Source organism: Colossoma macropomum, unplaced genomic scaffold (genome assembly GCF_904425465.1).
Source record: "Colossoma macropomum unplaced genomic scaffold, Colossoma_macropomum, whole genome shotgun sequence".
Lineage (NCBI taxonomy): Eukaryota > Metazoa > Chordata > Actinopteri > Characiformes > Serrasalmidae > Colossoma > Colossoma macropomum.
The window spans coordinates 14590922-14614004 of NW_023494802.1; the positions used below are offsets into that span (position 1 = coordinate 14590922).

General features: G+C 39.8%; 1 protein-coding gene across 1 annotated transcript; it reads left to right on the forward strand.

Moving 5' to 3' along the window:
• Positions 1-15366: 15366 nt before the first annotated feature.
• Positions 15367-20899, forward strand: zgc:103759 (U8 snoRNA-decapping enzyme). Its single transcript, XM_036590788.1, has 4 exons — positions 15367-15670; positions 16877-16917; positions 17070-17295; positions 20233-20899. Exons 1-4 carry the CDS (start codon positions 15530-15532, stop codon positions 20437-20439), a joined length of 615 nt encoding a protein of 204 aa, XP_036446681.1. The 5' UTR covers positions 15367-15529; the 3' UTR covers positions 20440-20899.
• The last annotated feature ends 2184 nt before the right edge of the window (positions 20900-23083 follow it).

A 23083-nucleotide genomic window follows, 5' to 3' on the forward strand; every position in this document is an offset into this window, starting at 1 on the left:
GTTACTGAAAAAAAGGAAACACACAAAAAGAAGAAAATTGAAGAACAATGAACTGGTCAGCCCAGAGTCCAGACCTCGACATCACTGAATGTGATTCCTGAGATCATTAGCAGCAGAAAATGCAACCAACTTCTAAGACTGAACTTTAGAGGTGTGGAAAAATATCCTTGCAGATTTCTTTGAAAAAATTTAAGCAAGTCTCCTAAAGTGGGATGAAAGTTGTATTACAGGCAAAGTCAAGGCACACTAAATACTGGAAAAAGTCATATTTAGTTGTTGAGGCTTCTGTGTAATGTTCTAATAATAAACAGTCTTGTGCAAAAGCCTCGGGAACCTGAGCAAATTATTTAAAACCATTTATCTTGAGTTTGTTTTTGCTTGTAAAATCACCATATATCACTAGAATAAATATCAATAAACATAAATTTTAATAATTTAAAATTATTAATATTATTTTTTAAAAAATAACATAGATTTGTTCAATTCCATCACCAGCACACTTGAGTTAACGTAAAGAAGCATTGGTTAGCTGAAGCAGGTATTGGAAGATAACTACAATCAATATTGAGCTGCCATGATGTTTGGAAATGGTTTAACGAACACGCATATGCACTAGTTATTTTATTTATGTTATTTTATTTATTTTAATATTAGTAACATTAATATGTCTGATATATCTAATATTATTAATAAATAAATGCTTGCTGGCCGAGCCTTTTAAATCTAAATTTCTCATGTGTCTAAAACATTCACACAATACTGTATATTGTTCTGCTTTTGAATTCGTACCACTGAAAAATGAATAAATTCTGCTTATTGTCTGTTTTGGCTGGTCTCAGACTTTTGCACTGAACTGTATGATAACAAGACGTTACTTTTATGGTACAAAAACAGCTGAAAAGATGACCAAAAGCACATTTTACTTGAACCTCTATATGAACCAAACACTTACACGTTTAGTTGGTTTTGAAGCAATCTACAAATGTACTGTTATGCTCATCAGAAAGGATCTTTAAATTAGGCCAAATATTATCTCAGGAACCACTGGAAGAGGAGCTGGAATTACCCAATCTTTGCAAGACTTCCTGGAACTTGGGTTTGGAGCTCAGTTCATGGAGCTGTGCAGTTGCCTTAGATTATCACACTGAGCTAATGCCACCCAGGCTGAAGAGCTGACACAGGGCTGTTTATGGTGCGCTCCTACATATATCAAAAAACCATGTTTAAAAGGGCACCCAAACACATGCACACTAATTAATCCTGTTCCGAAGCCAATAAAAAGATTGCAAACATGTAAGCTGTTCTCTCGATCCTGTACATGATTTATGCGCTCGGCAGTTGCCAGTAGCATTTGACTCCTGCGGGGCAACACCCAACCCACAGGCTTTTGATTCCCCTCCCTGATTTGTTTATCCGAATTAAGGTTTTAGTTTAATTTCTCTCCCTGATCTCCGTTCAAAGCCCCTGGCTGCCCCTCACGCCCCTCGATCAATCACGGTTCTGTGTGCGAGATAGAAAGAAAGAGCGAGCCTGAGTCTGTTTAACTTTGGCTATCGCTAGGAGCTCTAATCTCCAGCTTACAGACCAGCCCACCCTCAGGGTTAGCAATAATGTGAGCTAATCAGTCTTTTAGCGAGTGTCTCACACGAGGGACATGCCAGTGCCATCGTCCCCACCTCGCGGCTCCAGCCCTGGGCCCGTCTGCATTGCGATAGGGCTGATCTCCTGTCCCGCAACATCTTTTCCCACTACACACACACTCGAACACATAACCCAGATATGAGCACCTACAGCTGTTTGTCTATTTTCGTCAACGTTTTGACAGCAACATGTCCACCCCTTCTCTCCGAAACCCTGACGCCTGAACCAGAACAATAGCCACCAGCTCACGTAAAACCCTTTAAACTTAGAAAGTAGACTGGCTCCAGAATAGCGCAGCAATGCCAGAACAATCCCTGTGCTGCCACACTGTAAGCCCAGAGAAGATGGACAGGGTTAACGAGGCCTTGAGTCAACACAAGAAGACCGATTCCTCAAGTGAGGTATTTAGATGACGCTTTCGGTCATGTTTCTTCTGAAGTGACTCCAGTGCAAAGGCACTAGGCAATGGATATACTGGGATCAAACCAATGGCCCCTTGGGTCATGCTTAGGTTCTGGCTCAATGGTTTTCAAAAATACAGTGGTCAGAAGTTCCATTAAAAGGGTGCAAGCACTGTCACTGTGGTGTTACCATCAAGGGTACATCTTCAGTACCTTTAATTAGGGAAGATAATTGTACCGTTTACCATTGCAGTTACTAATTTTAAGATAAAAAGAGGTACTAATATGTACCTTTATGCTGGGAAAGTGAATGTAGTGCAACTTTGAAACTCATTTAAGGTACACAACTGGACATTAGGAACAATGTTGTGCCTTTAAGGGCACATTTACATTGTTCTTACCTTGGGAGACTACACTTTACTCAGACAGGACCCTTTTTCTGACAGTGTATTAGCACTGTGAGTGATAATATAGGACAACAACAGCGCTCCATGTACTCAGCTCCAAACACAAGTTCCAGGAAGTCTTGCTGAGGTGGGTAATTCCAGCTCCTCTTCCAAAGGTTCCTGGGATGATAGCTGGCCTAATTAATAACCCCTTAACAAGCCATGAGCCCGCCAGCAGGCCCACAGTTTTATTACACACTTCTAAAACCTAAGATGGCTCTATTAGTTTGCATTGAACTCGCAGTAGATACTGAATAATAAGGCTTTCTATGAAATAAGTTAAAAAGCAAGAAAGAGTAGATGCTTGACTATAAGCACAACCAGGAAAGATAACAGTCTCCATGTTTTAGAGTCTATTTAACTTTAAACAGTGCGGTTAAATAGTACACAGAGTAGGGTCTCAAACTCTGAAACGTACTGGGGAACCACTAATCAGGTGGTCTTCTCTCAGAGGGGGGCGGGGATTATGTGAGTGAAATTAAGTGGAGGGTAAATCTGTATTCTGAGTGGCTCAGTTCCATTCATTTCTTGACTCTGACACATTGTATCTACCACTGTGATATGATTGTATCAGGTAGTTGGCAGATTTAACTATGGTTCTAAATTTGGGATAAGAGCCAAATTACAGCCATTCACTCCACTCACTGTGCAACGTTCATGCCGTGTCAGATTTTTGTTTGCTTCATCTTGCTTGCAGCCAAGTTTTGCCAAGATATTATCATATAATATTAATATTATATGGGGTAACCAGACACTTTGCCTGGTGAAGTAAATTTAGCTGTCAAATATAAATATTTAGCTGAAAAAAATGAAAAAGATGTGCATTACATGCAGGCCAGATTCAAGGAGAAATTGTAAGCATGTCGCAGGCCATATGGATCTATCTCGGGCGGGTAATTTGAGACCCCTGATACAGAGTCTCTTGCTGGCCCCATCAATGGGAGATTGCAATTTCAATCCTCTGCAATGCCACCATCAACCGTGGGTAGGAGGCAGGTAGGATGGCCTCACCTCCTCCTGCATCAGTTTGATAAGATGTGGTGGTGCTTCATGTGACTTAGAGGTAGCACAGTCTTCACCCTCCCAGACAGGTTACACTGTGTGACTCTGATTGGAGGAGACCTAGCTAGTGAGTGGAACTTGGCTAAATTGAGGAGAAAATTATATTTTAAAAATGAGACGCCACCATCTGTGGAACCGTTAATACCTCAAGCTAAAGATGCTTTTATTTTTACACTTCTGGGCTGCCTGAATAACAGAGTCAAAGCCCTTAATCTCATTTGAAAGTACCACATTTAGTACCCATTAAAATTTTCCAAAAGCCATTGTTGCTGCTATTTTTGATTTTTACTATTAGCTTTTTGCAGTAGAAATAGTGACGTGATTGTAATTGGAGAACAGCAAGTGGACATGAGATGTAAGTACAGGACCTTTGCTGGATATTGTCAACCTTTAAGAAAGAATTCTTTGGAATTGATGCCTGCTGATGTTCACCAAAACGCAACGTGAAACTTTAAAAGCTTCTTTAAAGCTTCTTTAAAAAAAGTTGCCTACTTACTAACTCAATAATTCTGAACTCCATAAACTTCACTACTGAAAATAGCTCAGGTCACTGGCACCTATAAAATTGCACATTTGCACATAAAATTGCACACAACAGCTCTTTAAATCCTGAGTCAGAGGGAAGGTCTCTGGCAGGAGGAGCATTCTCAGAGAATCCTGAACAGACATTTGACAATTTGCTGCTGATTTTTGGTCCAGTGCCTGCTAAAAGGATCTCTAAACTTGTTAATACTCCAAGTATGCTGTTTTGTGACTTCAGCACACTGCATTCTTCACTGGTGATTTGATGTTATGATTGCATTAAGTCTATCACTGCATCTATTGAATAGTTTAATGTTCAAATATTCTATCATATATTATCTGAAATATTCCATAACAGTACAAAAAATACAGTTATTTTTAACAACTGAATAGAGAAAAAAACTTTACATATTTATCATTATATTCTTACACTTTTACTTGTTGTTTTTTTTCTGCACTGCATAAACTGTATTAACTGAAATATGCTACAAAGGAAAGGAAAAACATTTATTAAGTGATTATTTCATAGCAGGTTGTAGTAAAATTATTACCCAATCTGGCAACCCTGATCTGGCTCTGAACAGCACTGGCTCTGAGCATCTTTTTAAAGCCATAGTGTTAAAAAGTGAAAATAACTTTTGGTGAACTCTAATCAGTAAACGAGGGAGTGATGAAGGTTTTAGGCAGCTCAATTTCGCTTCATAGCGAAGCAAGAGCTAAACTCAGTCATATCATTTTCCAGCAGCTCTGTAAAGCTAGGCAAGGTGAACTTGTCGAGCGGTTCTACCTCGCATGCACACATCTTTAGTGTAGTGTAGTTACTTAGGCTAAGGCCCAATCCCATTTCACCCTCTGTCCCTACCACTTAGCCCTTACCCGTACGTTTTGCACGTTCATGTCTAGGGGTAGGGTGTCCCGATTTTTGTCGAGATAGAGGGGTAGGGTGAAATGTTCATGGCCCTCCAAGGAGGTTTTTCAGGGGCTCACTCCAAAGTGTTATGAGACGACAAGAAACGACAAGTGACCAAAGAAACTCACAAATGTGAGAATTTTCTCCATTAAAAAGTTATGATAATCATTGTATTGTCTAAGTTTAATGCTGTGTCATTGTATTATGGTCCTTTTCATCATAACAAGCAAAAAATTGCAAATAGCATGCTAATGTCTTGGTAGCTAGCTAGCTATATTTCCCAGTCCACCTTAAATGGTGCAGCAGTTCTGATGCCTGAGGTGCCAGAATGTAACTGCTGCACTATTTAAGGCGGAACTGGAAAAGGTTCAGCTTCATATCCCTGAAGAATTAAGGGTGGGCATAATAATTGTCACAATTATTGACCCCCACCCTCCCAATATGATGCCCTACTTTTAACTAAAGCCCAGCAGTGAGGTTACTGCATTCTACCCTCCTCTGCTATCACTGCAGACCGGCAGGGTCGCCTACAGAGCAGCGCTTATGAGGTAATGTTCTTTTTTGTTTGTGGGTTGGGTTGTCCTATTTTGTAGGGGAAGATTTTAATCACTACCCCTCATAACTCAGTTCTAATGGGCAAGGTGACACTCGAAAACAAGGGTTAGGGGTAAAAATAAGAAATGGAATTGGGCCAAAAACTCGAATTGCTCTCCACTCCGTATATAGTGGACTATGTGAGCCATGAAACGCTGACTTCTGCAACCAAACAGTGGACGATATGTGCAGTAGAGAACTCTGCACATGTGCCTAAATGAAATTTGGCTCTTTGTTAAACATATTGTGGTGAAGGAGTCTCTATGTTAAAGGCTAGGTAACTTAGTGCACAGAGTAGGGAGCCATTTGAGATTCAGCCTTAGTGTTTCTAACTTTTAGCTTTGTTAATTTGACCTTTAACTTAATTCAGCCTTACATTGAGTGTATTACACAGACTCAGCTCTGATGAGGTAATTCAGGCCAAAAATATATCCTACCTACAGTTTTATTTAGAGCACTAAGCTACCTATAAATATGGGTACATGGTATTTCGACAAGGCGGCAAAATTCTTGTTTATTCTCGGTAATAAACACAACTAAATCCGGAGAATTAGGAAACTTATTTGAACTGCACCTGGACTGAAAACTGATATGGTCTCTTAGAAGTGTGAGCGTCTCGCACACTCCACCAAATCCCAGTCCGCCCAGTCCGGCGTGTAGGGCTGTAGCTCTTCCACTGCTGCTGCTGAGAAGCTTGCATTTGGCTTGATAAAGGTTTGGTTCCCCACACATGTGTCGATAATTCAAATGACTTTCCCGTTTTCAAACATTTTAAGTACGAATTTATTGAATATTTCTTACAGCCCTAATATCCTTAACCCCTTTCACAGGGGCCACGGAATACAATGTCTGCCTGTTTTGGATGAGGTCCTTCAGCTCAACTATGCATTTTCTGCCTTCCTCTTTTATTGAACCCTGCTTTCTAACAGCATCATAACTTATTTGCCAACAGAGTTGTGGGGAAACAACGTTTGTTACACAAAGTAACTGAGCCATATTTGATGTTCTTCACTATGTGTAATAACACCTATATGGAATTTTATCTCTCTCTATAGCAATTTCTCTCTCTTTCACACTCTTGGTTAAACCTTTCCTTGCTCATTCATTTGCTAACATCATTTGCTATCAAGTTTTTAGTATATAAACAGACCGATAGTCACAACATACACTTAAAATTCTGACACATAACACAGTCTCCTTCTTTCAAATACACAAATGTGCACATGCCTTTGCACAAATGTATGGCTCCCCCTCAACACACACACACACACACAGTGTGGTGCTGGGAGGACCTTGATCCTGTCGTGGGGGATGAGAGATGAGAGGGGTGAAGTGGGTCAGCGTGGTGTGTGGAGAGTGCGCCACAAATATTTCAGTGTAAAATGTGTGTTCGCAGTGAGCCACTCTGAGAGAAGGCAGCGCTTCAAAGAGGCCCGGAATGCTGGCAGAAAGGGAGGCCTCAGAGCGGCTCACTCAGAAGCCTCCGGAGACACGGCCAGCACCTGTCCCCTGCAACAACTGCTGCTACGCACACACATATGCACCTCGATACATACAGCACTGTATATTCAGTATGTACTTTAAAGCAAAATGGCTAGTCCACAATATCCCACAATTTAAAACCATGTTTTTAACTGGACATTAAAGGTAATACATTTATTACGTACCTCAAAACAGTGTGACTGTGCATAATGTAGACATGCAATAATGTTGTGTATCATTGTTGTAACAAAATCTTGTATCTGAAATAATAATTATAAATAATAATAATAATAATAATAAATGTTTTATAAAAGGAGAGAGAAAATGTTTAGAACTTTGTGACAAGATTTTATGTAAATAGCTTCTGGGAAGCTTTGTGACCTTCTAGGCTTTCTGTGAAATTAAATTATTTCTGTAAAAAAAGTAATTTTTCATTCGTTTGTATTTAATAGAATCATTGTGCTTTTTGTATTGAAAAGCTGCAGTAAAACTCTTATTTCGTCTTGTTTGGAAATAAAAGTGATAAATTCACAAACCACCCAACAGAAAAATGTCCAGTCCAGATTTTTTTTTTGTTTAGGTAGATACAGCCAGGCGACCTCTCCCATTGGTTAGGACTTCAGGAGCTGGACTGAAGGCCTTGTACATTAGATTATCTGCCAATATAATTAGAAAAAAAGACGGGGGAATCAACCTATTATGTGTTGATTTACAACGGGTGGAATCTAAGCTTTATGAGAAAAAATTTAATGCCAGGCCTTCTGGAAATCCTGATACGTCTATATTGGTGACTGTAGTTTAACCAGGTTTCAAATGGAAAACAGCAGCAACTGTACATCAACAATGCTTATTGAAAAAGTCACTGTAAAACTGCAACATACAAGGTAAAATGTATATTAATGTATGTTACCAGTTAAAAAAGCATCAAATTATTTTATGGATTTTGCTATTAGAAACCACATGGGCTGCTAACAGAAATTAGCATTATCGTAGTAGGCTTTTTCCATTTTTTGACCAAGTTTTAACATTTATGGCCTCAACTAAAGGCTTTGCTCTAATAGTAATCACAATTTGTAACTATGCTTTACATTGGGTCAAAATTTCATTGTGAATGGACAGACAGAAATGGCATATATAGAGAGAGTCGTAGGCAAAAGTTGGGGTGCCCATGGTCATATTACTTTTGGTTGATTTTCTAAGCGACAGTAAGTTCATATCTTCTACAGAGAATACACTTTTGCACATTTTAGTGTAAAATTACTGTTTATTTGCTGTTGTTGGTTTTTATACATCATTTTAAAATGCCGGCTGCCATTGACATTGTGTCAAAACTTCATCACAAACCAATGAACCAATAGAAAGGGTCAAAATTTGACTTAGAATAAAATTAAGAGTTAAGAATGATTTTTCCTACCTCTGAAAATTACAACACACAAATAAATAAATATAATTAGCATAAAGCTATAAGTAGCATATTTCTGTACAGAAGATTTTAGGACTGCTGCGGCTTTCTATAGACTTGATGCCTCTCAGAGAATGTAACACCATCTGTGCGGCATGTCCTCCCTGACATGACACATATTAGAATCACCACTCTTCATGTAGGATTTGTTTTTCCTTGTTTGTGATCAGTGAGGTGATTTTTATCAGTTTACAGAGTAACTTTCACTGATTGTATCATTAAGCTACTTTATTGGCTGCTGCTTTAAATGACTTGCCATCTGAGGCCTCCTCAGTGAGATCGTCATATGTGTATACACTGTGCTTAGGGAAAGATGATGATGTAAGCACATACATGAGCTCACAGTAAACACAGTCGTGCTGAATATGCTTCTGAGGTTAATGTCTTCATGGCCTGGAGTGCCAAGCTCACGTGTGCTGCTATATCCAGCTGGCACAGGAGCCGTGAAGACAAATGATTTTTCGAGGAGAGCAGGGTGTGGCAGTGAAACGCACGCCGTCCTCTCTTCCTCCCAGGAGGTGGAAAGCCCATAGCTTAGTGCTGCCGCAAGCCTCCGAGCGCCCTGTAAGGCTGCTCAAGAATCGTGACAAGTGCTTCGGGGCACAAGGCCAAACACTTGAGCTCCCATCTGTTTCCTGCTTCGCTCTTTTTCTCTCTCCTGCACCCCTTAGATGGGCAGCACACACTCCAGGCAGCAAGCACTGCAGTGTTAATATACTGCCAGACATTTGCTTTGGAAAGCAACTGCTCATGGGTTACGCCATGAAGGCTGTTGTGGAAAACCAGAACTGAGCGAACAAATTGAGTCTGTTTGTTAGAATCTTATTCCGTAAATACACTTGGGGTCAGTTTTCCAAACAAGGGCTAAGCCTAGTCCTGGACTGCAGTTTATGTTCATTGGAGAATCTTGCTATATAATCCATTACTAGGCTTAAGCCCTATCTACGAAGCCAGCCCTAAATGTCCAAAAGTTTGTAGACACTTGGTCAGTCAACGTTTCTTTTGAAATGAGGGGTATTGAAAGGGAGTTTGCCCCCTCTTTGCTGCAGTAACAGCCTCTGCTCTTTTGGGAAGGCTTTACACTAGATGTTGGAACATTGTTGTGAGGATTTGATTGCATTCAGCCTGAAGACAAGGTCAGGTATTAATGTTGGATGAATAGTACTGGATCATAAATTCTCCAACTCATCCCAATGGGGCTCCATCACTCTAGAGAAGACAGATAAGCCCTTAAATGGCCACGGCCCAAAGGTGGGCCCAAAGTTTTATTACACACTTATATAACATAAGAATAGCTCAGCCAGTTTGCATTGAAGTCCCTGTAGTTACTAAAAAACAAGCTTTAGTATGTAATGAGTCTGTGTTTTTAAGGGTTTAAACACAATGATATGTATAGATCTCATTTTATATCCAAACTGGAGGTGCACAGCTCTGGTCCTGGAGTGCCAGTGTCTAGCACAGTTTGGTAGATTCCCTACTTAATCACACCCACCAAATCTGACAACGAACAGATAAGTAGAATCAGATGTATTTGAGCAGGAAAATCCGACCCTCTAGGACCCAAGCTGTGTGCATCAATGTATTATGGTCTTTTTCTTCATAACAAGCGTGAAAAACGCTAGTAATATGTGGATGTCTCTGCAGCTAGCTAGCTAAATTTCCTGTTTCACCGCCAGAATCTGCCGCAGTTACATTCTGGCGCCTCAGGCAAAGTTTGTACAAGAAGCTGGCAATAGCTGACTTCAGCTTCATATCACCGAAGAATTAGGGGTTGGCAATAATAAATAATTGCCCCCCCGCCTCTTTAAAGGCATATGATGCCCTAAATGTAACTGAAGCCCAGCAGTGAGGAGCTGAACTTTACCTTCCTTTGCTGTCACTGCAGACTGGCAGGGTCGCCTACAGAGCAGTGCTAGTAGCTGTTAATGAAGTAATGTTCTTGTTTATTGGAGGGTCCCATTTCATAGGGGAAGATTTCTACCACTACCCCTTGTGGCTCCAAGGGGCAAGGTGACACTCAAAAACAAGGGGTATGGGTAAAAATAAGAAATGGGATTGAGTTACATTTTTTTCTCACAAAATTGATCTCGCCCGGAAATCAAAATTGATTCCTCTGTCACTTATGCTGATGGTTAATCTAATGTGTTAGGCCTACTCTTCCGCTCTTGAAGTCCTAACCAATAGGAGAGCTCACTTAGTAATATCTACCTAGATACCACATAAAAAAACAAATCCCGATTGGCCAATTTTCCACTCACAGTTTCAACGTTGAACCCTTTTGTTTCCATCTAAAATTTAACAATGAAACAAGAGTAATGCTGTAATACTTGCAGGGTTTGAATACAAACATGACTCTATTGAATAATAATGAACTGAACATTACAGACATGCTTTTTTTAGTTCCCAGAAATCATTAGGCTTTCTCTGACGGCCTCGAAGGCCCTGAGGGTTTCCCTCTGTCTAAACCAGGGGTCCTCAATCGTGGTCCTGGAGATCTACCATCCTGGAGAGTTCAGATCCAACACACCTGCCACTAATGCACAGATGCACCTGAAAGGTGTGTTGGATTAAAGGTAGGTAGATCTCCAGGATCAGGATCAGGATCAGGCACCCCTGGTGTGAACTGCATTAATATATGTAGATGCAGTAATCTTTTTTCTGTTGCAGTCCAGCTCTCTGTCACCATCTGCTGGTCAGATTTGTCTAAGCAAACAATATAACTGGATTCAAAGTCCCTCCTCTCAGTGGCATGCAGTGTTTTGAAAGTCAGACCAATAAAACAGCACAATAAATAATTTAAATGTTTAATGTTAATTAATTTTAAGATTCATTATTATCATTATCATTATTATTATTATTATTATTATTATTATTGTTGATGTTGTTATTGTTGTTGTTGTTATGAAAAATATGTATAAATATAAATGTAACATGCTGTAATGATGTAACACATTTTATTCATGTGCGACCGACTGACACATTTGATTTTAAAGTTTCATTTCATTTTGGTGACACTACTCATAATCACTGATGGATTTATTTCATTCTGAATCTGATTTAAATATTCTGAGTGATTTATGACCTTATGCAGGTGAAACATTGTGTTGTGCTGGTCAGTATAAACTGATGTGATGACTGTACTTAAAATTTAATCGTTGTAACAGTCTTGCACAAAACATACTCAAGCAATTAAGGAAAAAAAAACTGTAATTATATGTGTGCAGTGGACGCTAACACTGTCCCCACACTGCTAGATCATTTAGTCAGGCCTTTCCATCCAGCCACTGGTCATTCTCAGGAAAAACATCCCTACCTGTAAGCTACTTTTGACAGCGTATGTGATTGGGTGCTCTAAAATGATACATTTGCAATACATTTGTTTTGCAACACATACAAGATCATAACAGGGTTATGAAAAAATACATGTTTGACAGTTGTTGACTGTTTGCTAGTAATACTTCTGGTGGAATGCAGAAATCTATTTCCTGTTCCAGTTCTGCCCTCTCCATCGATATCTCCATCTTCTGGTTTGATTTGGCTCAATAAACACTCTATTTCTAAATTTATGTTCTCTTCTAAATTATATCTTGGGTTTTGGAGATCAGATCATTAAAACAGCACAGTTAGCTTGGCATGTTAATCGTTTATTGCATTCATAGTATTCGATTACTTCATTAACGCCCTGCCACCATTTCAGTAGGCAAACTGCAACTCAGACACAGCTCGTCTCGTCACCGTTACTGCAGCTACAGCCTTGCAGGTGGATGAAAGCCAAGCGTAATACACCAGATTGATCATGAAAAAGATGAAAAGATATTTGGAGACTTCAGATGTTGTCTCCAGAAGACGCTATGAGAAGATTAGCTTGAGTGGTGGACTGGAGCTGCAGAAGCCGCACATCTCTCAGGTTCAGAAAATTCTCCTGCTAGAAAAACCAGCATAGACCAGCAAGAGCATGGCTGGTGACCAGCAAAACCAGCATATGTTGTGTTTTGGATGCTGGAGAACCTGCATAACCATGCTTGGCGACCAGCTAAACCAGCACCAGGCTAGCATAAACCAGCTTAGGCCAGCTTAGATCAGCATGGAATTCACTCACAGAGCAGGGACTATTTGTGTGGCTGATAATTCTCAGCACTGCAGAAGACGTGGTGGTGGTGTGTTAGTGTGTGTTGTGCTGGTACAAGTGGATCAGACACAGCAGTGCTGCTGGAGTTTTTAAACACTGTGTCCACTCACTGTCCACTCTATTAGACACTCCTGCTTTGTCAGTCCACCTTGTAGATGTAAAGTCAGAGACGACAGCTCATCTGCTGCTGTACAGTTTGTGTTGGTCATCCTCTAGTCCTTCATCAGTGGTCACAGGACGCTGCTTACAGGACGCTGTTGACTGGATATTTTTGGTTGGTGGACTATTCTCAGTCCAGCAGTGACACTGAGGTGTTTAAAAACTAACCTGTGTGTAAGTGGAGCTGATAAAATGGACAATGAGCGTAGAAACAAGGAGGTGGTCATAATGTTATGCCTGACCAGTGTACATACATTTGTTTTTGTAAGGTACGTTTCTATGTGTAAAATTCCCCATACATTTAAGAAAAATGCATTTTAAAATAAATTTGGTTAGTGTGGCAATATATTCTGAAGCACATTTTAGTGTTTGAATGTATTTCGGCATGGATTGCAATGCATTTGACATGTATTTCAAATATAAACAACACAGTGTCCGTACATTTTTCTTTCCATATGGGTACACTTCTGTACCTCACCTGCTACACTCATGTAACGCAGTGTGCTAGTATGCAGTTTGGGATGCAGAATAAGCAGCTTTCATTTGATATCACAAATCTGACAAAATCAAGGAACAACTTAGTATGCTTTAAAAATTAGTTAAAAGCTGATTATTCCAAAAAATGCCAACTGCCTTTGCTCTATCGGCTGTGGCTTTGTTATCCGCTGCTGAATGAACTTGAAGTCACCTATCAGGATGCTGTCAGAATACTATAAATAATAACACTTCAGTTTCAGCACATGTCCTCTCACTGCCCTTCTCCATCTCACTCCTTAAACAATCTGCTAAACAAACTCTTCTTCTTTTTCCTCTCTTTCTTTTCTTTTCCACTGCTTTCCTCCATGGAGCTTCTGCTTTGACTCTTCTGGTCATGCCTGTAGTAGCAGCTTAGGTCTTCTGCTCGTCATACTTAAAAAGATGGTTCTTCAAGGATTGTTTATTAAAGAAAAAGGTATTTTGTGGAACCAAGAACACTCAAAGAACCCTTTGCATTATTGAAGGGTTTATTTTTAGCCGCTGAGCTCCATTTACTCCCTTTCATTGAGGACTTGCTCGTGGGCACCCTCTGGTGTTTTGCAGTCCTGTTTTTGATATAATGGGGGAAATAGGAAGTGGCCAGGCTCCTCATAAACTGGCTCTGTTATTATCACTATTCTTTTACGGATTATTTACAGGATTACCCACCTCCATCAATCGGATAGAAATCGCATTCTGAATGGCCTCAACAGGACTCTTCTATTCCAACTGAGATGTATACATATTCTATTCCAATTATTAATGGATTATCAGACTGCATGTAAACGTGGCTACTGTTTACCATAGAGTAGAATTGTATGGCTAGAAGTGACCTGCCCACTGTCCTAGGCGCTTGGTTAGCGCTGACCCGGGGTTTGCCGTTGCTGCTTGTTCAGTAAAAGCATTTCCCTTTAAAGTGCAATGTTTCCTGAGTTTTCTTCTTCACTGATGCTTCAATATTTGAAATCCGGTATCTGAGATGGAGAAATTTGTCCTGCATCACATGGTCAGAGGACACGTGTAGATACGTGCGTAGACACATGCAGACATTCGTGCATAGAGCGATGGTGTTCTTACTTACCTAAAGAAACATTAAAGAACCTCTGAATAGTTTTGACTAATAAATACATACATTAACATATAAAACTGTTGATGTTTGCTATATTTTGAAGTAGTAAATAGATATTTACAATATGACAATGGGAGACACTCAACTACAACACCAAAAGAATTGGGGACCCTTCATGGGTCTTATGAAAGCCACAGAAGTTCTAGCTTCTATCTTGGTGTTATGTTATGATACCTGTAGAGGGCAGCAGTGAGTAAAGTTTGTTTGTTTGAGCTCAAGCTGTGTCTGTTGACGGTTAGGAGTATCGTCAGCTAATTTAGCCACTTGAGCCTTATTCTGTAATAGGCTGAATACATGCAGTAAAAAAAATCAATTAAATATTATTCACATTTATTTATACGGCAATTATTTGTTAGCTAAAAATTCATGATCGTGACAGGCCTAGTGCTAGGTAGGTTGGTAAAGAGAACTGTGTGAAGAGTTATTAATAAAATTGATAATGACTTTATTAATAATATTAATAATGACACTTTGTCTTTTTTATTTGTTTAAAAACTTGTTGACATGGAAACAGGCAGTGACAGTTGTTTAGGAGGCAGATTAGTAGCATGTCCTGAAATGAACCAGTAATGTAAACACCTCGTTAGTTAATTTATAAAATTTCAAATAAATGTTAGAACGGCGAAAAGCATATTTTCTTAAACAACATGCCTAGTTAAGACTTTGCTGCTTGATACAAGGGACAAAACTACTGATATTTCCAAATAATGTATTTTTTTAATTGCAATCAAAGAAAGACAGCACAAAGGGAGAAAAGTTTAGGATACATTTATGATTCATTTGTCTCTATTTCCCAGGTGGTATATCACATTTTTAAAATAACGTTATTAATAAACTGAACGTACAATAAGAGTTCAACTGTATTCCACACTATTTGCCAGTTTCTATGGGACGTTTTTGTGTGTGTTGCTCTCTGTTACAGGCTCCAGGACTAGTATTTTGAAATTCGCCGGTAATTCGCCACCGTAGGTAGTTTCTCACTGCCTCTGTCTGTTTCCCTACACACGTATAAAGTGGTCTCTATTCAGCTGCTCCTAATCCACTTTAATAGCTCACTGTGGGGGCTCAGTGTGTAAATGGAAGAAATGGAGGGGCAGGAGATCAGCAGAGAGGAGGCGCTGTCCCGGGTGGGCTACAAACACGCCTGTCATATCCTGCTCTATGCTGACACCAGAGCTAAACTCTTCGGCAAAATCCCAATTAAGCACATAGTGCTGGTAAGACAGTCCTCACTTCGCGCTGCTGAGACCGTGACACACTGACCAGACAAACAACAACAAAGCCGGTTGTTGGGCTGTGTGCCATACCTGTGTGTGACTGGTAGTTCCCAGGATGTTCTCAATTCACTCCGGTCCGTTTTCACGAAGTTGTCTTCTTATTCATCGTTCCACCTTAAATGGCACATTTAAGTTACAGGCGCTAGCGTGAGACTGCTGCACCATTTAAGGTGGAACGGAAAATTCGAGTTAGATGCTGACGATTAGGCCTCTTTATTCTGTATAAAGCTGACTGACATTAGAATGATGGTGGTAGTTGGTTTGGGAATGTTAGTGTCACATTTGCTTATCATATCTCATGAAACAAAGATTAGATTCATTGCACAGTATTTAAAATTTGGAGAGAGTTCCAGTGATTTTTGCAAACGTCTGCTTAGGTAAATGGTCAAGATGTAAACAGTGTCAGTCAAAGTGGTCTGATATGAAATGCTCTTTTGTAGGGAAATTTATTTAGTTAGAATTGATCATAGTGGTGGTGATAGGAACCAGACATCTGTAGAGTGTAATCTCTCTAAAAGTTACTTAACAGAAAGTTATTACAGGACATTTTTGGAAATATGATGCCTAATGATATTGAGGCACTGATTCATAATAAAGAGAGTTTATAATAGAGAGAAATGTGCAGCCTTATTGTATGTATGTATGTATATTTATATATGTATATATTTTTAATCCATTCATTTTGGTGAAAAAGAGGCAAGGCAAAAACTTTTTTTTAAATTAACTCTAGTTGTCTATTAATGTTATAAATAAAAAAAAACAAAAAACACATGCAAGTTCACTGGTGGTTTTGAATAATAAATAAAATGTGTATGTTTATGTTGTTGACATCCCAACTCCTGGTTCCGATCACCGCCACTGTAAAGAAAAGAGTCGGCAAGTTTGCAATGATCCCTTTCACGTTAGACTACTCTGAATGACTTTATTAATATCTCAACAACTGAATGATGCATAAAATTAATAAAATCAGTAGAACTCCTGTTTAACAACACAGAAGCAAATCTGCACAGATTAACAGGTTTTAAAATCATTTTTCCACAAAAATGCTTCTTGTATGTAATTGTTTACAGCATAAGCTTGTTCAAACCCACACCCAACATTTTAAAGTAACGATGGAGTAAACAAAAAATGTGAATCTTTTTTCAGATGCAGATGCGATTTGACGGTTTGCTTGGCTTCCCTGGTGGGTGAGTTTTTCTGTGTGTGATAATCCAGTGCAGTTTAAACTCAACTATTCCATTAAAGACATTTGTATAGTGATGAGACTGTGCAGCTTTCTGAACATCACTGAAACAGCTTGCTGATAGGCCCCATGTCTGCTGTGTGGTCTGTGTTGTAGGTTAGTGAAGCCCTCAGAGGAGAGTCTGGAATCAGGACTGAGCAGAGAGCTCCAGGAGGAGGTGGGCGTTGCGGTGCCAGTGACCGTGGACGACTACGTGTCCTCTCGCCTTGCTCCATCCCCTCCCCAGCTCATCACCCACTTCTATACCAAGAAGATGACAGAGGCTGAGCTAGTAGAAATAGAGAAAGCTGCAGTAGCTAATGCTGCGGACCACGGCTTGGAGGTAAAGAGATGTGCTTATACTCACACTGAGTTGCCAGTTTATTGTGTGTGTCGACCTTGTACATTCATTCATTGGCCACTTTATGAGGTTCACTTAATTTATAGGTGCACTTTGTAGGTATACGATGACAAGTCACACTACCATGCACACAGTAGGCCAATTGAGTTTTTAAGAGACAAGCCAAAACTTTTACATGAATAAAGAGAGAGAACTGGCCTATTTATGGTCCCATTTTCTTGTGAAACACCCCTGCAGCTTGTACATATGAGGTTCCTGCCTTTTAAATAAAAAAATACACTGACAGGCTTTTAAAAACTAATGTTTTTCACTGCCGCAGTGCTGTGATGACTGGCAAATGCTGTACATCCAGATATGTCATGGGGCTAGTTTCATGGACATAGATTAAGCCTAATCTTGGACTTTTTAATGGTGACACCATGTAATCTTAGGCTTAATCCGGGTCTGGAACACAAGCCCAAAATGTCTGTCCTTTAAAACATTTAACACCCCCCTTTGCTTTTTTACACCCATGTTTTGGTGTCATAAAGCTGTCTTCACACATGGTTTTGCAGAAAGTGCTGCAAAATGTTGCACTAAGCTTTGGTTGACTAAGACCTTAGTTGGACCATGACAATCAGCCCATAATCAGCCCAGCCCATGACAGGATTAGTTTTACATGGGGAGGTAGGGTTGTGTCATTTTTACTGTTTTTTCTCATAAATTTAGTCATTTTTTCAGACTTTTTGCTCCTTCGTCAGTAAAGATTCCGGCACCTTTTATTGTCTGTAAAATGAGCAGTAGAACTAACCACAGGTTATATTAATCCTGTGCAAGTCAACATGTCAATAATAATGCTATCATATCTTGTGGAAAACGTTTCTTAAGTTTGGAGGCATTTAAAGAAGGCTTTGTGGCTAAAATCAGTCTGATATGTACCGTCCTCCTGAAGTGTACGGCTCAAAAAATTACAAAACAAAAGTTTGATTTTATGCAGTAGTGTTGACTGTTGACTGTCAATTCCCAATCTAGTGATAATGCTTATAACACAGTGCATTCATCTAACACAGGAAGACAGATGTTTAGGGTAAACAGAATAACTTTTAAATTCAACGTTTTAACATCTTTACTACTATTTTCTGTCATGAAGGCAGTGGGTAACTCAAGTAGCCACTCCCATCCCTAGGATATATACTGAAATTTGTTTTCCAATGTGAATTGATCATAAACATTACAGATGTTATGTGGTGAATTGGTTTTACCCCACCTCTCCATGGAAAGCTGATGCCTTTGAATAGTGCTTTAGTTAGATTAACAGTCTAGACAAATACTCAACCACTGGTGTGCATGTAAACAGTTATTGACTGTTGCAGCACAATTTGTCAGCCACCATCTACTACATCCATCAATGGAAGGGGAGCATGATACGACCCTCACTGACCAGATATTACATGGAAGTGGCAGGTTAGTGTGTGTTGCACTGGCACAGCTTCAATGCTGAGGTTTTTACATGCCTCTGTGCAGGGTTGAGAATGTCTAACATGAGCTGTATTCCTTATGTACTTTATTTTTGTTAAAGCCTCAGGGAACCTAAATCCATGTTTTCTTTCCAAGTAGGTTAATCTTGCTCTTGTGAGTGCACAATATAATGTAAACTGCGCAGTCCTAATTTTGGGCCACATTGCTATATAAAATGTGGCTAATATTTTAGTGCATGGACACAGAAGGCATAGCCTACAGCACCACCTGTATATGTAGAGCCCATGACCATGGCCAGACAGTTCTCAGATAGGTCTAATAAGTGTTTTTTTATCTGTGTTTTATTACATTTCTATTGTTTTATCATTCAAACATTGCTGGATGTTTAATATAACACTCTTTTTAGGACTGTACAAATTGTGTTAATATTTTACACGTTCCCTGCGATGGACTGGCGACCTGTCCAGGGTGTATCCTGCCTTCCGCCCAATGACAGCTAGGATAGGCTCCAGCACCCCACCGCGACCCAGAAGGATAAGCGGTTTAGATGATGGATGGATGGATTTTACACGTTGTTCCCTAGGACTTCAACTGTGTACCACACCAAGTTAGGAGCGTCTTACGGGGTGGAAATCTCTAGACATCTCACAGTTTAATAGGATTTTGATGCAGTGTGCCAAGATTAGATTCTTTATGCATATCTTCTTTTTTTATTTTATAGCCTACATTATGCCGTTTTTCCTATATTTTCCTATCTCTGAAGGTACTAGTAACTTGGTTGAATTTGAATGTAGCCCACTTACAGTGCCTGTATGTCAGATTATGACTGTTTGTGCATTGATGCAGAATATTTCAATTTTTAATCACGATGCATCAAAGGATTATTTTTCCCCACCTGTAGTGTCTAATACAGTGACCAGTAAGTGTACACAGTGTTGGCTGGTACAGTTGGTATCACTGTCGCCCTGTCAAATGACATGTTTTGTTGATTTTCTAAATGAAAATAAGTTTACACATCCTCTACAGAGAACTTGCTTAAATATGTCATTTGTCTACACATTTTAGTGCACAATTTCTATTTATTTGGTGAATTTAACATATTGTAAGATTTAAAACACAAAATATAAAATGTACTATAACTTTTCCACAAGCCACATTTTATGTACATATTAAATTTAGAAAGTATACAAGAATTGAGCATTAAAATGTGCAGGACTGTGGTCTCTGTAGAGGAAGAGTTAGCTTAATTTCACTTAAAAAAAAAAAAAAAATTCAACAAACGTCGTTTGACCGGGGTGCCCAAACTTTTACGTACAACTGTATATGGTGGGTCTACCTGATAAACTGGCAACTCAGTGTAGATCTAATTTGCAGTTATCTTTGCAAAATCATCTCAAGCCAGAGGAACTCAGTATAGTGTGTGTGTGTGTGTGTGTGTGTGTGTGTGTGTGTGCCCTCTAGGTGTTGGGCATGGTTCGAGTCCCTCTCTACACCCTGAGGAACGGTGGTGGTCTTCCCTGGTTCCTGTCTCACTCCTTCATCAGTAACTCACGGGCTCAGCTGCTGGGGGCCTTGCTGCGTTTGAGGCTGGTGTCCCAGGGGGTTCTGGATGAGGCGGTCAGACAGGCAGAGCACATGAGACACACACGGAAGGCCGATCCTCACTGACATTGGCTTTGCTCGCCGTATGGTCCCATGTGCCACTGCGATCAAAGTGAGCAGAGCAGACACAATCTCCTAGACCCTGGCAGGAGACGCGATGGGCCTTACACCCTGGGGTCTCTAAACCTTCTCTGCAGCCTTACCGCAATTACATACTCAATGTGAGAAATCTCTTCTGTGCAGATACATGGTGGCGTCTCCTGAATGGTCAGAGCTTGGTAATTCAGGCACGTGTAAAAGTGATGTGTTTACACCTGTCAAATTTGTATGATTTGTACATCTGTGTGGGCGTTTAGCTTGGATGGATGATTGTGGGGAATGAAAGAGCCTGCAATGAAAAAAACTAATTCTTTGTTTGAGAATGTAATGAGATGCACTTAATGCCTGCTCCAATATAAGCATAATTAAATGAAACTCCCAGGCTGGTGTTTTTAATGATTTGCTTCATGACTGGAAGGTTAAGAGAATAGCTTCAAACACGGATGCAGAAATAAATTGCTTGTACTTATTTTTTATAGTATTTGTTCTTCTAGGTGCGTATAATTAACCACTTAACTTCAATTTGAACTGAAATAACCTCTCCACGTTAAAGACTCTGTTAAGCCCCTGGAGAGGGTATTTTAGTCAAGGTCATTTCTTGGTTGCAGTTTTCAGAATGGCCACAGGGTTGTGCTGTTTTTGCACATCTCTTGGAATGACAGTAGTACCCAGTGAATAGTGTTAAAATGCACTATACACTGATCAGCCATAACATAACAAAAGCCACCTCTTTGCATCTACACACTTTGTCCATTTTATCGGCTCCACTTACTATATAGGTGCCCTTTGTAGTTCTACAATTACAGACTGTAGTCCATTTTCTCTGCATGCTTTGTTAGCCCCCTTTTACCCTGTTCTTCAGTGGTCAGTACCACCACAGAGCAGGTGTTATTTGGGTGGTGGATCATTCTCAGCACTGCAGTGCCACTGATGTGGTGGTGGTGTGTTAGTGTGTGTTGCGCTGGTCTGAGTGGATCAGACACAGCAGTGCTGCTGGAGTTTGTAAACATCTCAGTGTCACTGCTGTATAGTCCAGCAGCCAAAAATATCCAGCCTACAGCAGCTGTGACTAGAGGATGACTAGCACAAATCGTACAGCTACTGTTTCCTGCAGGGTGGACCAATAAGGTATGTGTGTTTAATAGAGTGAACAGTGAGTGGACACAGTGTTTAAAACTCCACTAGCACTGCTGTGTCTGATATACTTGTACCAGCACCACGTCGGCATCACTGCAGTGCTGAGAATAATCCACCACCCAAATAATACCTGTGGTGGTCCCGTGGGGGGTCCTGATCATTAAAAAACAGGGTGGCAGGAGGCTTAACAATGTATGCAGAGAAACAGATGGACTACAAAATGCTCCTGTGTGGTAAGTGGAGCTGACAAAGTGGACAATGAATGTAGAACCTAGGAGGTGGTTTAATGTTATGGCTGATTTAGTGTATATTAAAACTGATGTAGGTATTTGTGCCATTTGCATTGGACATCAACTATTTTAACGCCACATTGTTTCTATATGTGAGTACATGAATATTACTCCTTGGGTGGTGCTATGACACAAATTGCATGCCTTTTCAGAAATTATTTTGGTACAGTTAGTGGAAAAAAAAAGTTTTGTTGGTCACAGTTGTGACAGAATCAAACCTTACATAAGTTGAACGGTTAGACCCAATTACAGAATCACATATGAGTAAAAAAAATGAATAGATAAACAGCTTAGGGAAGTGCGCACTGGTTAATAGCAAGACTTAGGCTACGTCCAAAACGACATATACTAGTGAATGAATACTACTGTAAAAATGAATGCATTTCTAATGGTGGTGTACTATTTATTTTTTTTATTATTTAGCTACTATAGTAATATGCAGTTTTGAATGCGGCGTTAATGAACCGTTTAGGTGATGAGGGGCACAAAATCAGTAGCACAAAAACTGAATAGTGAGCAGAGGAATATATTAGAAAATACGTGTTATTATTCAGAAAATGCAGAGGAAAGTGAAGCTAAAACTACAGCCAACTAGCTAGCTAGTAACGTTAGCTACAACACTGGATACCTGGATGGCTTTGACTAAAAAACAGGTAACTTTTCTCCTCAATGGACGATGTGACAGCCTGTTAGTCTGTCAGAGAAATATATTTCCACTGTTTTTGGACACCCAGAAGGATAAGCGGCTCAGGTAATGTGTGTCTGTGTGTGTTTGAACCCAGCTAACATCAGTTAGAGTAGCTAGTTAGCCTAGCTAGGTTAGCAGTACGCACTGCGTCTGCTTTCTCAAACAAGTCATTGGCAACAAGCTCACGGTTAGGCACTCGTGTTTTGTAGCGGCAACTTGTAACATAACACATTTATTCACAAAACCGTAAGATTGTATAGTCTTATGAAAACATAAACGTGGCGTTTCATTGAAATGTTTTACATTATACTGTGACGAAACGGGACGAATAGCGATTTCAGTGTTCACCTCGATCGGTTAGCCGAGTACTCAAGTAGCTGTGCACATCCATAATAAACAGTAAACCATGTTAAAAAAAACTAAAGCACTATAATTATATATAATAATGGATATGTTGCTAGTATAATGTTTTAACATATTCAAAACTTAAGACAAA

Excerpts from the sequence above, each read along its gene's own strand:
- zgc:103759 (XM_036590788.1), top strand. The coding sequence starts at position 15,530 with ATGGAAGAAATGGAGGGGCAGGAGATCAGCAGAGAGGAGGCGCTGTCC. Across the intron at positions 15,671-16,876 it reads CAATTAAGCACATAGTGCTG|ATGCAGATGCGATTTGACGG; the intron begins GTAAGACAGTCC and ends ATCTTTTTTCAG. Across the intron at positions 16,918-17,069 it reads TTGCTTGGCTTCCCTGGTGG|GTTAGTGAAGCCCTCAGAGG; the intron begins GTGAGTTTTTCT and ends TCTGTGTTGTAG.